Here is a 16,542-nt window from a genome sequence, read left to right on the forward strand (position 1 = left end):
AACTATGAGGGATTATTTTTAAGAAATCCATCTGTTCACCAATTCATTGGTGAGATAACACTTTTAAGTAGAAAACCACAACAAAATAGGCAAAAAGAAGGGGACCAAGAGAAGGTGGGGTGGAAGACTCACTTGTGGGGGGCGGCTGGGCGGTGTGCTGATCAAGGGGGCAGGACCCATGGCCGAGGCGGCGTTGAGACTCCTTTCTCTCTCATCCTGGTAAATCCGGTCTCTCTCCGCTTCTGGTAACTGCAGGAAGTTCTGCATGGCCCGGAGGTTGACCAGCAGAGACTGCGATGCTGTCTTGGGGTCTTCTTCCTTCCGGAGGATTTCGGAAAGCAAGCCCTGGGAGAAAGAATGGCACCGGTAAACCTTCCCTGAGCTCTGCCAAGACAGGCAAGCCTTCCCTTTTCTTTCCCCCCCACGTTTGGAAAATGAACAGTCAGAGGCATTAATTCTGCATAGGAATATATTAGTTACAACTGAAGTAGTAGAGAAGAGAGCCTCAATTGTCTTCTTAATTTTATTAAGCATCTGCTTCACATATAGCATAAATTGAAACTGCCTAATTGGTCTCCTTCCTTTGAGGAGCTTAACTTGCCATGAAATCTTTCAGAGAGAGAATCGAGGGGAGTGAAGAATAAATGAAAGCTTTCTAATACAACAGCATTGAACTGTATACCTCTCAGGCTTGCTAGACAAAGACAGAGCAATGCCAACAGGCCAGTAAGCGAGGACACAAAGCCATTTCCAGAGGGGAAGTGGAACTTTCAAAGAAAATATAAGAAAATGGATTATAACACATTTAGGGAGGGGAAAAAAAGACACTGTTACATTTTCACCAGGCATTTGTGTTACATTTTCACCAGCAATAGTTTACGTCACCCTTTGCTATGAAATTAGTCAAACTCAGGAAAGTCAGAACCTGTGTATGATGGAAATGTGCCAGTGAAGGAAAAATCAAGTATTTCGCACAAATACAGAGCAACAGAAAAGTGATGCAGTGGTGATGTATGTCTAAGGCGGAATGTTCCAGAGGCCTGCTGTGGAGTTCCAGCTCTGATGGGTTTCATAGCGTTAAAAAGTCAACGCCACCAAGGGTCTCTTTCAATCTGCCTTTAAAGGAATGCACCCCGATCTCCCTACTTGATTCTACTGTGGGAATACACCACAGCTTCTCTATCCATTCATTTGTTGATGGGCACTTGTTTCCATCTCTTTGCTACTGTGAACAAAGCCGCGATAAACATAGGTGTGCATATATCTGCTTGGATGGCAGTTATGGTCTCTTTGGGGTATATTCCCAGTAGTGGAACTGCTGGGTCAAATGGTCTTTTTATTTGCAACTTTTTGAGAAAGCACCATACTGCTTTCCACAGTGGTTGCACCATTTTACACTCCCACCAACAGTGAATAAGGGTTCCAGTTTCTCCACAACCTCGCCAGCATTTGTTGTTTGCTGTTCTGTAAAATTTTGCTATTTTTACTGGGATTCTCTACTTGATTCTAAATAGCATTTTGCTATATATCCTTGGGTGACAAGTTGAAATTCTGAACTTCAGAAACCACAGATAAAATCAAAACTATTCTCTATACCTGCAGAAATCTATTATAGCAGGCCAAAAGTAGGAATGTGTGTCCATTTTCTCTTTAATTCACAAATTTCTTGTTTGTGAAAAAAAAAAAAAAACAACAAAACCCAAAAAACAAAAACAACCCCAATTTAGGGACTAAGTTATTAGTGATTGAAAAAATTTTACAAATCATTAGAACACTACTTTTAGACGCTGCTCTTCTTAAATTATATAACATCCATTTGCAACAAGGTCTTTTAAAGTCTTGGGCCGTTTCTGCCAGTGTGTTGAGGGGGCATATGAAACGGGAAGGAAAGAAAGAGTTCCTGTCCATTTTTAAGGGTGGACAGCCCTCAGACTTTCAGTCTTATATGTGAAATGATGCCTGGAACATCAAGACACAGGCTTTCTCTACTTGGCCAGAATGTTAGTGTGTTATAATTTCATTTGGACTAGAATTTACCGAGGTTTATATATAAATCGCAAAATTTACTCTCCAATAACCAGGGGCCAATGGTTCAAGATCTATTTTGGGGAATGAAAGCGTGCATGCCAAAATAACCAAGCCCTGGGGTGCAAACACTCAGGTTTTTATTAGTGGTCTTTTAGAAGCAGTGCAAACTGAGCTGTTTCCAGTTCTCAGTGTTAACACACCTTACTGACTAAACAAAGTTGGCTGCAGAGTCAAGACCACTATCCATTTCAAAAATAACTGATTCCTGATGGCAGCTCTTAACAGAATCAAACTGCATCATAGAGTTTTCTTGGCTGCAAGTTGTTACAATACAGGTGGCCAGGTGTTTCGCCCCCAGGACCCCTGAGTGGTTTTGAACTGCCAACTTCTTGGATAGCAGGTGAGTGCTAAATTGTTGCACCATCAAGGTGTCTCAAAAAAAACACCCAAAAACCAAACCCTAACAATTTAGAGGCTGGTGAGTGGTCCAGAGCTGTGGAACCAACCAAAAGGCCCGTGGTTTGAATCCACCAGCTGGTCTGTGGACAAAGATGGACAGGGTCCTCCCCTGCAATTCTGAAAACCCACTGGTGGGTCAGCTGTGAGTTTCTTCCAAGTGGACGATGAACAATGATGATGACAAACTTTAGAAAATGGTTCGAGTCCAAAAGGTTGGCAGTCCACTCAGACCATCCACCCCACGGAAGAATCGACGAGGCAGCTGGCTTTCCCTGAGCACATCTGGGGCCTCGGGAACCACATGGGGCAATTCTGCTCTGGCTTGCAGGGCCGTGAGCGGTGGAAGGGACTTGAAGAGAGTGGGCTTGGTTTATTTTGAAAGAGGTGCTCTAGAAAGTTTAGGAAGTTAAGAGTTTATTTTTCCTCAACCTATATGAAACAAACAAAAATTGGAATGACCTCAATTTTTGACTCTACCAAGAAACATAACTAAAGCAAAGAACAAACTTACAGCTACAATACCAACAACTGTGTCCACATAGGAGCAAAACATCTAGATAGTTTAAGAAAAGATAAATAATGAACACGGCATTTAAATAGATGAGGGGGGAAACTGTCTAAAAGAAATAGGTAACTAGGTATTACCTGCATAACAACAGTCCAGAATAAGAGGTGCAACTGGGGGCCGGAGGGGAGGCAGAAAGCTGTGCAACAATGAATGAATTGAAATCCAAGATTTCTGTAAGCTTTCGTTAAAATATCAATTAAAAAAATAACAACAACAACAACAAATTCAGCCACAGGACTGATCAATCAGTCACTAAATTTGCATAAGGGAAATAATTAGATTTGCCCTGTTCTAAGACATCATATTAAAATTTAAAGATACAGGTGTCAAAAAGAAAGAAAATGAGATTTGAAGATAAGTGCAAATCCCCTGCCCCTAAGATATACAAAAGATTTCTTTTTTAAAAAGTGCTAGAAAAAAAGGAATCATGCCAATGACATAAAAAGAGAGGCAAGTATCCATTACACGTTGTTGCTGGAGTTGTTCATGGGCACCACTGAGTCAGAACCGACTCACAGCTGACCCTCCAGCAGCTTTTCAAAGGCAGTTAATCACACAGGAGATTGTCCATCTTTCTTCAGCTGGTGGATTCGAACCCCAGGCCTTTGGAATGACAGCACACCACCTTACCACTAGGCCACAGTACACACAGTATGCTATGAATATATGACTGTGTGGCTTCCAGTTTACTTCAGCTCACTGCGATTCCCTAGGCCAGCACAGAACTGGCCATGGAGTTTCCAATCTGGGATCTCCATGGGAACAGATTCCCACAGCTTTTCTATTTTGAAGTGGCTGGTGAGATCCAACCTTTGGGCTCGTCACTGATTACTTTATCCACTGTGCCACCAGGGCTCTTTTCTTCCTTGGGCCTGATAATCTAATCATCATTTCTATTGTCCCAGCACATAGCCTTCCATGTAAGTGTTTTATAAATATTTACTAAATGGATTAATCCCATGGATACTGACCACAGGATGAAAGAAACTAGTGACAGAGTGAGAGATGCCATCCCCCGGTACACTCTTAAGTCATCATCAGGGCTCAGGATGGCCCTTCAGTGAAAAGTTAGGGGACGTTGAGCCTGCCGTCAGTGAAAAGGTAGAAGAGATTCATCCACACCAACTGGTCAGTAATTACAACAAAACATTAAATCAGAAAAGATCCTGTATGTTTAGGAGACTTGAAATTATGTATTTGCAAATCTTGAACTAAGTACCACGTCATACACATTGTTATTAAAATTATTTCCTGAAACGAGAATGACAGTTAAAAAAGCAAATGCATGGAAAGACTCCTCCCTATTCTCTATGAGGTTTTGTTAACAAAAGACGACGTCACCATCACAAAGCATGGAGCAAAGAGGGCAGCCTGCCATTGTGGAGAAAATGTAGAAATCTCTCCACCCATATTTTGACACTGCCTTGACTTGCCAATGGTGCATACTATGTCTTAAGTAAGGGTCAATGGTTTTATTTCTGCTTAACTGTTCCAAAGGGCCAACTTTTCCGTTTTCTTCTCCCTTGAGCACAGGGACATCTTGAAGCAATGTCTCATGACCTTGGGCACTCCAGAACGGTAAAGCAGCCAGGAGAGAGGGTGTCAGGTTTGACAGTAACCTTGGGGCTTTGCTTTGGCCCAGATCTTTCAATGAGGGGAGTGCCCCCTGGTGGAAATGCTTGAAAATATCGTTAGAAAATGTTGATGAGTGTCTTAATTAACCCCCCCCCAAAATAAAAAAAAACCTCTTTAGAATCATTCTGGATACAAAAGTGGTTAGTATCAGAACCCAAGTAGGTGAATGCATATTTCTGTCTTATTCAGATTGATGTTCACTTGAATAGCTCTATTTATGGGTTCAAGATGTGGAAGGTGGTTTTCCCATTTCACATGGTTGAAAATAAAGGACAGGCTAGCCAAGTTAGGTCTGCTCATTTGCCAAAATCTCCCCTGGCTGAACATTAAGGCGGACTTCTCTCAAAAATTCTTTAAGGAAAAGAAAATATAGTATCTTAAAGTACACTGTCATCTCCTGGAACATACTGAAATACTGATTAAAATAGACTATCAATACTGTACACGCCTATGGTAGAGCTAAATGAAACAAGAGCGCAGCAACTTTGATGTTATGTCAAAGTTACCAGCATGTCATAAATATTCATCTTATTTTTAGAATGGGAAGCTGCCTTTCACTGGGACTCCACATTTTACAAATAATTAGCTGTGTGTTCTATGCAGGAAAACACAGCATTAACTAGTATTGTGTAGATGCAACAGTGGTAATGAGAGAATTCCACTTCTTTCCTGGTTAAAGAGTTTACTGATAAATTCCTAAGCCCTTTTTTTTTTCTTTTTGCATTCCAAACGGAATTTACAAATTATTACAAGTAAAATTCATTAGAAATTGCAAAAAGGGAGGTGGGTAACAAACCCGGGTGGAGGATAAACTCTTCAATAAACATTATCAGTCTTTCCAAAAGCTAATTATGAATTCTTTAAAAAACAGCAGATAAGCAAGAGAGACTGCCAATCTGAACCAAAAGCCACTCTGGCCTCCCAATTGTCTCCTCTTTGAACATAATCACTGATTCAGATAGATTTTATCAGCTTCATGGAAGTTCAGAGTTCCATGAAAATATGATTTGATGACGCCTCCCCCTTCAAGAGAAAAAAAACCCCAAACATGAAATCCTCTTCAAGGCGACCTGCCTGTACTGTTTGGTGAATTTTTAATCACATGTCCAGGTGAAAGACTATTTTGAAACTCCACCTACTACCTTGGCTCCATGCCAAGTAAGTTCTAAGCAGACACATTTATCTCTGTCGTTGGCTAAGCTCGGCCAGAGCTGTCACGATGGGGTAATAGCACCTTTTTTTGCCTTTTATTCAATAGTGATATGGATAGTGGACTTTTCTTAAATTACACTGTGAAGAATTATAGGAACACAGTAGCAATTTCTGTTATACTTAAGCAGGCAAATTTCTCTCCACCACATAATTTACAGAACTCAAATTCAATAAAACATTACATGATGGTCCATTACTGTTATCAGTTTTGAATAATCCATCTTCATTCTTCATTTTACTGGAAAATAAAGTGTGCCAAAGACAAAAGGGGGAGGGGGGAGAGAAAAAAGCCACAGAATGCGATCAGAGTTAATCTCTGGGCTTTATTCTTTTAAAAGGCACTAAAGAATATATTTTCTTCTATCGCAACCTTGAAACAGTCTCATCAAAGGGTGGTGAATGGACAAGTTCACAACTTAAAACTTTCTGCAGTTCTTTTTAGCCAGTTTCCATTACAAAGATAACAAACAGGAATAATTGAATGGACATCACTTAAAAGTTGGTGTTGCAATTAAAGAACCTATGCCCATCCGTTCAGAGGGGTAAGCATCCTTCTCACAAATAATTACATTAACATTCACCATACATTTCCAGAAAAGGTACGCTTTAAAAAAAAAAACCTCATCTGTTTCAATGCAGTATACATAATTTATCCAATTTTTCTCAGTCTTACCCCAATCCTGATGTCAGTTCCGTTCTACAACAGATATTGCACTGAACAGATGAGGGAGAGAACAGTTTAAAAGCGATATATGCTCGGGTATTATGGCTATCACAAGAGTCCAGAATGAAGGTGCATAGTGGAGTGTACTCAGGGCAGGGGCATTGTATACCAATGAAGGAATTTTTCTTTTACTTTTCAAAGAGAAGAGTGAACTGGAGGAGGAGGAGGGGTGGGCAGGGAGAAAAATGGAAATCCAAAATCTCTGTAAAGGTTCATTAAAATTAATAAAATTTGAAAAAAAAAATCAAAAACACTCCTGTGTGAAAATCTTAACAACAGAGTTCCATTTTCATTCTGGAAGCCCCACTGAAATGATGAGAGCAGCATTTTAAAACCTGAAACCTAGCAATCTGAAGATCTACAGAGCTGCTGGAGACCAGCAAAGGCTTGACTTCCGTCCGATTCTCCACCATACTGTTTTCACATGATGATGACATTACCCAATGATGCAACTCTGGTTTGGACCTCCATCTTTTACACATTTTTTTTAACATGGGGTTGGAACTGCATGTTGTAACGCGTGTGTGCAAATCCGTGACGTGCAGGTCTGTGAAGGCCTTCCTCCATACATATGCATTAGCATGTGTGTTTTCCATACTCCACACCCACACCACACACTCACTCTGCACCTGCTTTGATTGAAATGCATACACTCTGAAATAAACACAGTACATGCATTCATATGAATGTGTAATCATTAAAATCAATGCAGCTGCATGTACGTGTGTGCATGCTGGTTTTTAAGTATGACCACTGTAAATACATGCGTGCGTGCATGTGCAAAAGCTAATTCTTGAGAACAGAACATCTAGGTACACAGAAAATTACCCTTCACTGACATTGAACAGCCTCAAATATGGCCGGACCCTCACTCTTACGGAGGAGGATGACATACTAATAGTTTAAAGTCAATCCCATTATCTTCCATTCAAAGCCCAAATCTATGGTCCTCTAGCTGATTCTGACCCCAAACGGCAGAGCAGAACTGCTCCACTACATTTCTGAGGCTGTAAATCTTTACATGAGCAGACTCTTGTGTCTTTCTCCTATGGATGGGTTTGAACCATCAACCTTTGGGATAGCAGTCAAGCACTCTTCTGCCACTGGCGCCCTAATGCTTTGGAAATTAGTTTTTTTGAATTGGGCTGTTCTGAGTATGAAGCCTTACCAGGTTGTCTTTCTACTCCCCTCAGAATCATACTCGCTCTGTGTGATGTTAATTGTAGAAATTACTATCTTTTCAAAGTGATTAATAGAGAATCTTGTCTTTCTTCCAGTAACTAATCCTACAGATATTCCTGGAATTTGTCAATGTGAGAACCAGCGGCAGAACAAATGGCCACCTTTTCACAGACATGACTGTAGTGTCGTCGCACTGTGGAGACATCACCTCACCCTCCTCTCCCTCAGCTCACAGCGTCACAATACAGCTTCCCTTCCAAAGAACTACCCAACTTCTATCAAGTGTTCATCAGGAAATCAGTCTGTCACGTGTGAGGATTTTAATACTGCCTCGGCCTATGAGCTTTTAATTCAATTCTACGAATATTTATTTTCTGAACCAGTAAATAGAGACTATATATATATAGAGAGAGAGAGAGAGAGAGAGAGAGAGAGAGAGAGAGAGAGACTGTATATATATGTGTGTGTGTGTGTGTGTGTGTGTGTGTGTATAGTATATATCTATTTGGCCAGTACAGAGAACTACTGTCATTTTTAAAAAAAATAAAGAATTGCAATAGAAATGAGTTATCTAGAGAGTTGATTTTTTTTTTCAAATTCACTCTCCCCCTTTTTATTTGATATGCTCTGTGTATGAGTGTGGTATGTACCAGCTAATAATGAATACTTTTTTTTAAAGCTCTAAATATATAACAAGTGGGTAAAACCATAGGCTTTTTAACCCAAGACATAACCTTCTGCAATTACCCTTCTAGAAACAGATAAATAATGTTAAAAAAAACCCCAATACCACCACCAGATAAATAAATTGAAAACAACCCCGAGTTGAGGGCTTCGTCAGGTCTCTTAACTCCCAATCTAGTTAAGGCAAGCCAAAAATAAACCACAGCTGGGATTCTCCAAGGTATGGAAACTCTGCCAACAAGGAATTAATATGAGATTATTTCTGTACCAGGATTTTATTCTCATAATCATGTAACAAAACTACTTAAATATAACAGAAAAGAATGTCAAGCCAATAAAAAAAACCAAACCCAACACCCTATAAAAACCCAAAACCAAAAAACTTGACAAAAAAACAGTGAAGCTGAAAGGATGTAACGTCCTCATTCTAATCAAAGTTACACGTTCTTTTACTTTTTCAGTATGCCTGGGCTAAAAAGAATCCATGTTCCTATCATACGTGTTTCCAAACAAATCAGAAAAATAAAACAGACATTCCCCTTGCCTGCTCTCATCCATGGTATGATACAATCAAATTACGCATGAGGTCCTCAAATATTGTTACCTTAGGGGGTTCTCGTGGGTCGTATTTTCTTCATGCCTTACTGAAATATCTTCTATGCTGATGGCATCTTTGTAGGAATTTGCCCAGGAGGACAAAGGTGTGGGCCCTGGGTGCATATGCAGATTTCAGGAGCCGGCAAACCAGGACCTATGGCTAAATCTAGCCTGTTACATAGATGTATTGGGGGGAAATAAAGTCACAGTGCTGTGACAGCGTTCTCATGGTTTGGAACACACGAAATCTTCACCTTCAGGCTCATTATTGAAGAAATGTGTGGCCCCTGGTCTTGAGAATGCAGTTTGGAAGAATATTAACAAGCATATTAAGTATTTTATGTTAATAAGCCCTATCACTCTTCAATCAAAATGGTCACAAAGGATCAGATTCAGTTACTCAGACTCCATTTTTTCTTTGACGGTGCTAACATAGCTTCCACAGGGCACGTATAGATACATATACGTATTTATAGATGACATGGTGGTTTAATCGGTTAAATTGTGCCCCCTACCTCCAACTACAAGTCTTAATCCCAGGACTATTTGGAAGCACAGTGGTAACTGAGGTCACACCAGAGTAGGAGCAGTGGATACAAGAGGCGGAAAAGAGGGAGAACTAACTATATAGAGGTGAACATGCAGGCAAGATAGCATTGGGAAGAGCACAGCGGGTGACTCAAAAAGCCCAGGAACGTCAGAATCACCAGACCCTCAAAGAGAGACTCTGAGAGGGGTTCAATGTCAGAATCATCAGACCCTAAAAGAGAGACTCTGAGAGGGCTTCAAGACTCCAGGCCTCGAGTCGGACCTCAGTCTCCACACGTGTGAAAAACTAAACATCTGTTCTTCCATGCCACCCATTTGTGGGAGATTTGTACCAGCAAACTGAGGTGAAGTCATGGTAGCATGGAAAACGGCAGGGGAGTAGAACCCTGGAACCATGGCAATGACCTTGATTGAGCCAATGAAACTCTTCTCAACATTCAAATACATACAGTCTATGATTCCATGATATCACAGCATCGGATAAAATATGTTTTATATTCCTTTCCTTCAAGGCCGCCGAATTGAAGTCAATCTACCACAGCTTTCTCTGGGATCGCCAGGGAACTGATAAGGGGGAAAGCGGTCACACCGAAACACCTTCATTAACAGTCCCAAACAAAAATGACGCATACAAGTAGTAAATGGTAACCAGAAAGAACACCAGTAGGAAAAGCACCAACAAGAGGATAAGCCAGGCTGAAAACAGGAGAGAGGAAAAGAGAAGAACCAGTGATAAACGGAACGAGACTCACCTGAGTTCTGTTGAAAGCCACGCGTGCAAACACTGCCTGGGAGATGCCTGCGCGTTTCAGTTCGTCGCGTACCCACTGGTAGATTTCAGAAGACACCTCTGTGTTGGTGGAAACCTGCTGCTCCAAAGGCTTGTTCATAGACCTGCTCACGGGGGGAGGGTGGTTCAAGTACTGCTGGTTTAAGGACTGCTGGGCTAAAAGTCTGTTCACTGCGTACTGCTGGTTCAGCAGCTGAGCCATCACCAACTGCTGGTTGACCAACTGAGGGCTGATGGGTGTGGACACGAGCCCAGGGTGCAGGTTCGGAAGAGGGGTCCGGACAGCGGGCTGGCTGCCGTGGGAGAGCTGCGCGGGGGACGGAGGCTGCTCGCTTGTGTTTCCTGGGACGGGCTGCTGGCCAAAGTTGACGTGGTTGGAGCCTTGTTGGGACAGCTCAGAGAGGCTATCCATTTCAACTAAAGTGGACAAAGGAAAACTGGGTTAAAGGGAATAATGAGGAGCCTCCATTAGCATTCCCTACCGTCTTCTAGATAAAGAGTAGACATCCTAATAAAAACTTTAAAAAAACAACCACCTAATAAAAGATAATTTCACGATGGAACTCACCAAGCTGTCCTCCTCCTCTCTTCTTCAATCCCATGTACTTTGAAAAAAGGAACACACACTTCTGAGCTAATATTTTTAGGAACACACACTTCTGAGCTAATATTTTTAGGAACACACACTTCTGAGCTAATATTTTTCGTGTGGATTAAATGAAAGGGATAAAATTAATTAAAATTCTAGGTGACTTGTGACACCAAACTGAAACCTGTCATTGATTACCCCAAGAGGGCTGAGAAGCAATGACATTTCTTTTTAAAAATTGCTTCTAGAAGAATGCCATTCCATTAATGGCAACTAGAACCACGGAATGAGTTGAACTAAGAAAAAAAAACCACAACCCCCTCCCCCCGAAAAAAAACCTCCTACATTCAACTAAGAGATTTCACAAATATTTTCCAACGTTAAACATTAATACCCTGGCAAACAGACTTAGATGACAAAGAAGACATAAAATGTTCTGTGTGTTTAATTTTTATCTTGCTGTGAATATAAAGGTTCCATATAATAAAGATTGAATATGATCATCACACTGACTGTACTGGACACTGTGTTGAGCATTTGATATAGCTAATTTGGTGTTAATTACAACCTCCCAAGAATGGACATGTATCTATAAATATTTCTCAGGATAAAGCTATTAATTTGCTGGTTGTTGTTAAGTGCCGTCGAGTCATAGATGACTCATAGCAACCCTGTAAATAAAAGATCTGAACACTTGTATAACTTTCATCCTTTCTCCATGTTCACACAGTTTCCGGAGGCAAGCCATTTCTGAAGTGGATGCCACTCCTGCTTCCAAGCTTGTTTTCATCAGGGAGCTCCACCAAACACTGTCCAACATGGGTAACCATCAGTGTCGCAGTGTTCAGCATCACAGCAAACACAAATTACCTCTGTACAGCAAATGGTCAGACCAGTAATATACCACTTAGAAGAATGTTAATAAACTATTAATTTATTGCTAAGACTCAAAATGTTTTTTTCAAGAAGCCATGGCTATTGCCAGATGCTACAAATCAATCTTGAGAGAAAGCTGTGTCCTCTATCCCCCCTCCTCAGGATGAATTAGTCTCCCCTGGCGGGGTCCTGTGTGTGGACTGGCTGAGTGTCGGCTTCTAAGTGTGTCAAATGCTTGGCTGCTTCCAATGAAAACACTGCTTGATGCTCTTCACTGGGAAGACTGAGTATGTCGAGACGTAACTCTTCCAAATTGCTCACCATTCTCCCCAAAAGCTGACCCAGGCTCCGTTTTTAACCGTCATTTCTCGTCATTAAATATTCACGTTTTATATTTAGAAGAACTTAACGCATTGCGACAGTCACTGATATGTGTAAAATATAACTAAGAATTAGGGGGAGAGGCCTTCAATTTCTACCAGTGATATCAGCCCAAGTGGCCCATTCACTGGGAATAGTAATTCAAGCAATTATTCCAAAAATGATGCATGGTCTTCACGACAGCCTTAAGCTATAAAAGGCAAGGAATCTGTTTGGGTAGATGGATGGTTTCTGTTCAAATATTAAAAGCTAAAACATGCTCAAATTTCGAGTTCTCTTGTCTCTTTAAACCTCTAGGAAAAGTTATTATTGTTGTTGTTATTAAATGAATGTAATGGAGGTAAACAGAAATAGATTTAGAATGGCATAATACTATGCATATTAAACACCTGATTCTAAGATTATTTTAAAAGACATTATTTGGAAGGTACGTGCACAGGAAAGGAAACATTAATAGAAATTAAAGCATTAACCTTAATCACAGTGTCGACTTTTGGAAATGCTAACAAACTCACTAGGGAGAACAATGTTATAATCTGAATACTTGGGTAAAACACACAACTTTCATCTGTCATCTGACACTGCGGATGTTTAAATGCATTTCCTGTATTACACAGGTTGACCTAAAATTGCATGTTAAGAGAGGACAGATGTATCAGTGAACAATACTGGCACAGAGTGCTTTAAAACCACGCAACAATATTCTCCCCTAACCCCAGGGTGCTGAGAAGGCATTAATTCATCGATGCCTTTATGCATGGGGGAGAGGGAATTAGAAATATAAAAGTCACAGGCATTTTTCCCCCTTAAACATACCCGTAAAAACAAGCACTTTCTATGTCTCAACAACCAAACCCCAAACCTGAAGGCATGTTTTACCCCTGCAAGAAATCACAGCTAATATAAGTCATTCTAGGCCTGGTTAGGTCTTAACTGAGATGTTAAGAAATGACAGCTCCCCTCCTCACGCCTCGATTTCCTGCATGTCTGACAACCGAGTCAGTTTGGCTGATTTAAACACAAACATTTATTGAATTTAATTATCTCATTATACCCATGCCCACCCTCCCCACCCCCAAAGAAACAGTCTAAATTGATCTCTAATTGGGCAATCAAAAGACCTGGCTTTAGATCTGACTTTGATAAACCCCCAAATGACACGTAATGGTATGGAGCCACGGCTGCAAGGGATTTTTGCTTACCCATCATATCTTTTGTCTTCTTGAAATGTTTGTACCACCTTCCAAATTCTTGACATTTTGCTGCTGAGACATTGGCATAGTAAGTGCTGTTCACAATGGAAGAAATCATGCTCTGTATGAAGAGGGGGAGGATATTTGTAATACATCGCAGCATGAACGCAACACAGCAATCAGTGCAACTCATTTCTTTTTTTAAATCAACTGAGTACCAATACGGTTTTTGTTTCACACTTTCGCCGAAAGCTTCGACTCAAACTTCAATAAGGAGATCATCAAATGCTTATTTAACTACAAAGTCCACAGAGACCATGGGAAGGCTCTGAACCCACTGACTGAGCTCAAGTGTTTTTAGAATCCCTGTCCTTGCACTTGGTAGCTGACAAATTTCCACGGAGCCCAGTAAATCTAAATGGGTGAAGATGACTTCTCATTGCAATTTAGACACAAATGCAATGTCATGTTTTTGCAACTGTATGCTACATCCTTGCTCCTCCAAATACAGTCCTACGCAGAAAACCTAAACCCACGGGCTCTGCTCCATTTTTGACTTGAGATGACTCCTCCTCACAGGGTTCTGAAAATGTAAATCTTAACAGTAAGAGACCGCCCAACTTTCTTTCCAGGAGCAGCTATGGGATTTCAACCTTGACTTTTAGGGCCCCCTTCAAGCATAGCCTAGAGAGCAATAATAATACGTGATGAATTGTGGGTTCTGCGTCAGAAGCTGGAGACTCTGAGGTATAGTCAGCAGGGAGATGAACTGATAACCCAAAGGTGGTCTCTCCAAAGGTTCAAATCCACCAGTGGCTCCTAGGGAGACATGGGCAATCTCCTCCATTGGGATTTATAGCCTCAGAGGCCCAGTGATGGGTCAGCCTTGGAGGTTCACGTAACACTGCTCAAATGCTGGCTGACCACACTGAAGCAGCAGCAAACGACCACAGAGATTTTCTAGAACAGGAAAAAAAATCATTCTGCAATTCAATGCTAGCTGCACCAACAGAATCAAGCTTGAATTATGTGAATCTATTTCAAAATCTCCAACAAAACACAAAAAGAAAAGTAGTTGTCTGTCACTTATATTCATGCTGCTTTTAACAAAAAGCCCTGGAAATAACAATTATCTATGGTTTCAATATGAAAAGGAGGGAGGGAGGAATTCTGTGTATTACCAGAAGATTTTCTTAGGGGAGCTCTGGTGGCCTAGTGGCAAGGAGCTGCAACTACAATCCCAGAGGCGCATGGTTCAAATCCACCAGATGCTCTGCTGGGGAAGGAGGGACAATCTCCTCCTGTACCAGTCAGATCTGATTTGACTGTACACTCACACAAAAATAATAAAATTACAAAAATTAAAAAAAAAAAAATTTTCTTTTGAAACTTATTTTCTACTCAGGAAAAATTTGGTTATGGTAAATTCAGTGACTTTGTTTATGGCACCTACATTCCGTAGCAGCAGTGGCCGTAGATGGCTGTTGAGCCTAGGACCTGAACAGCAGCCATCTTTTCTCCCTCCATCAAGAAATGTTAAGACGTATCAGACTTCAGCTGATCTAAGGTGGAAAAGTTTACAGAAGGCAGCATTGTTCTGAGAGATCAAGAACAACCACAAAAGCCAGTTTGGGGACTGAAGTATTTTGGTATCATTATCTTTGTAAAAGCTACTCCTAATTGAAAGTGCTTTGAGTACTAGTGGTTCCCTCTGAAATCCACTGTGATTGGTGCTATGTGCCCTTGAGCCAAAACTGACTCAAAACTGACTCACAGCAGACCCTCCAGCAGGCTGTAAATTGCATAGGAGATTGACCAATTTCTTCTTTCCTCTCTCACAGAGTAGCTGGTAGGTTTGAATGATGCTGGTAGGGCTCACAGTATAACTCCTTACCACTAGGTCACCAGAGTTCCCTGATGATATCTATAATCAATGTGACTTCTACAACAGGGAGGCATTTATTTTAGTAGTATGCACATATTTGGGAAATTGTAAAAAAAAACTTTCAACTGATGAATATGTCGTTTCTGTTGTTGTTCTGTTCCACCAAGTTAGAACCAGCTCATAGCTGACCTTCTGATTAGTTTTCAGAGGTTATAAACCACATGGGAGGAGATTCCCATTTCTCTCCCATAAGAGTAGCTGGTAGATTGAACCACCTGACTTTGGGGGATGGCGGTCTAACTCCTTAACTGCTAGACCACCTGAGTTCTCTAAAACACAGCTACGGCTCCAAAGAGGCACCAAGGGAATTTTCTAAACTTTTTTTTTAACTTTCCACTTTATAGTCATTTTCACATTTTATTTCTCTAAAAAGACATTCTTAATGTGCTGATGATGCTCGACCATTAATCCTTTAACTGGCAATTTCACTAAGAGCCTCCCAGAGTTCACAGTGCAAAAGATACTTAACGGAGGTTGCCAAAACCAGGGCCAGAGGATTACCTGATCTGGGTACCTATCCGTCAGCTCCAGTCACACTTACTCTATTGGAACAGCGGATCAATAAAGTTGGACACTAATAAAACCATTGAGAGTGTTGATGGATAGGGACGATTCTGCAAATGGACGGCAGCTGATGTTCTTCTACTTTGGTTCAGTATTTTTAAAATTACTCCTCTTACACCAAGACATTCTGGGAGTTCCTTAATGCTACTAGAAAAGTTCAAATACCTTTTAGATGGAGAACGATATGGAACATCTGAAGTCTGCTGAAGTTTTTGACCAAAATAAAAAATAATCCCAAAAAACCAACCCCAGGGTACCTCAGTTTGGCCAATAGACACGTTCTTATTCTTTGTTATACAAAAATTATAAGATACAAAGGCATGTGTCACAGCTCTGCCCACAGGAAACTTACTTTCTATCAGCGAAACAGAGAATTTCAACTTCATTTCATTCATACAACAACAATGAAAGATACATGGAGGAGAGAAGAAAGCACAGAGCATTTAAAAAAACAAGGCTGAAATATTTTTGTAAAATTAGAGCCCATATGTAATAGTGCTATGTAGTTCATTATTATCCATATGTGGGAAATAGTGCGTGATCAGCAAAGCTTCCCAATACCCTGT

General features: G+C 40.8%; 1 protein-coding gene across 1 annotated transcript in view; it reads right to left on the reverse strand.

Annotated features, from left to right (window-relative positions):
* SATB1 (SATB homeobox 1) overlaps positions 1-16,542 on the reverse strand; it is an 82,360-nt gene that overhangs the window by 40,430 nt on the left and 25,388 nt on the right. The window contains exons 5-7 of the mRNA XM_006883405.1: positions 13,477-13,588; positions 10,391-10,845; positions 133-345 (exon numbers count right to left, since the gene is read on the reverse strand). Of these exons, the coding sequence (XP_006883467.1) occupies positions 133-345; positions 10,391-10,845; positions 13,477-13,588 (780 nt within the window). The remainder of the gene's footprint in view (positions 1-132; positions 346-10,390; positions 10,846-13,476; positions 13,589-16,542) is intronic.

This window comes from Elephantulus edwardii, unplaced genomic scaffold (genome assembly GCF_000299155.1).
Source record: "Elephantulus edwardii isolate Elephantulus edwardi_28Jun2011 unplaced genomic scaffold, EleEdw1.0 scaffold00027, whole genome shotgun sequence".
Taxonomy (NCBI): Eukaryota; Metazoa; Chordata; class Mammalia; order Macroscelidea; family Macroscelididae; genus Elephantulus; species Elephantulus edwardii.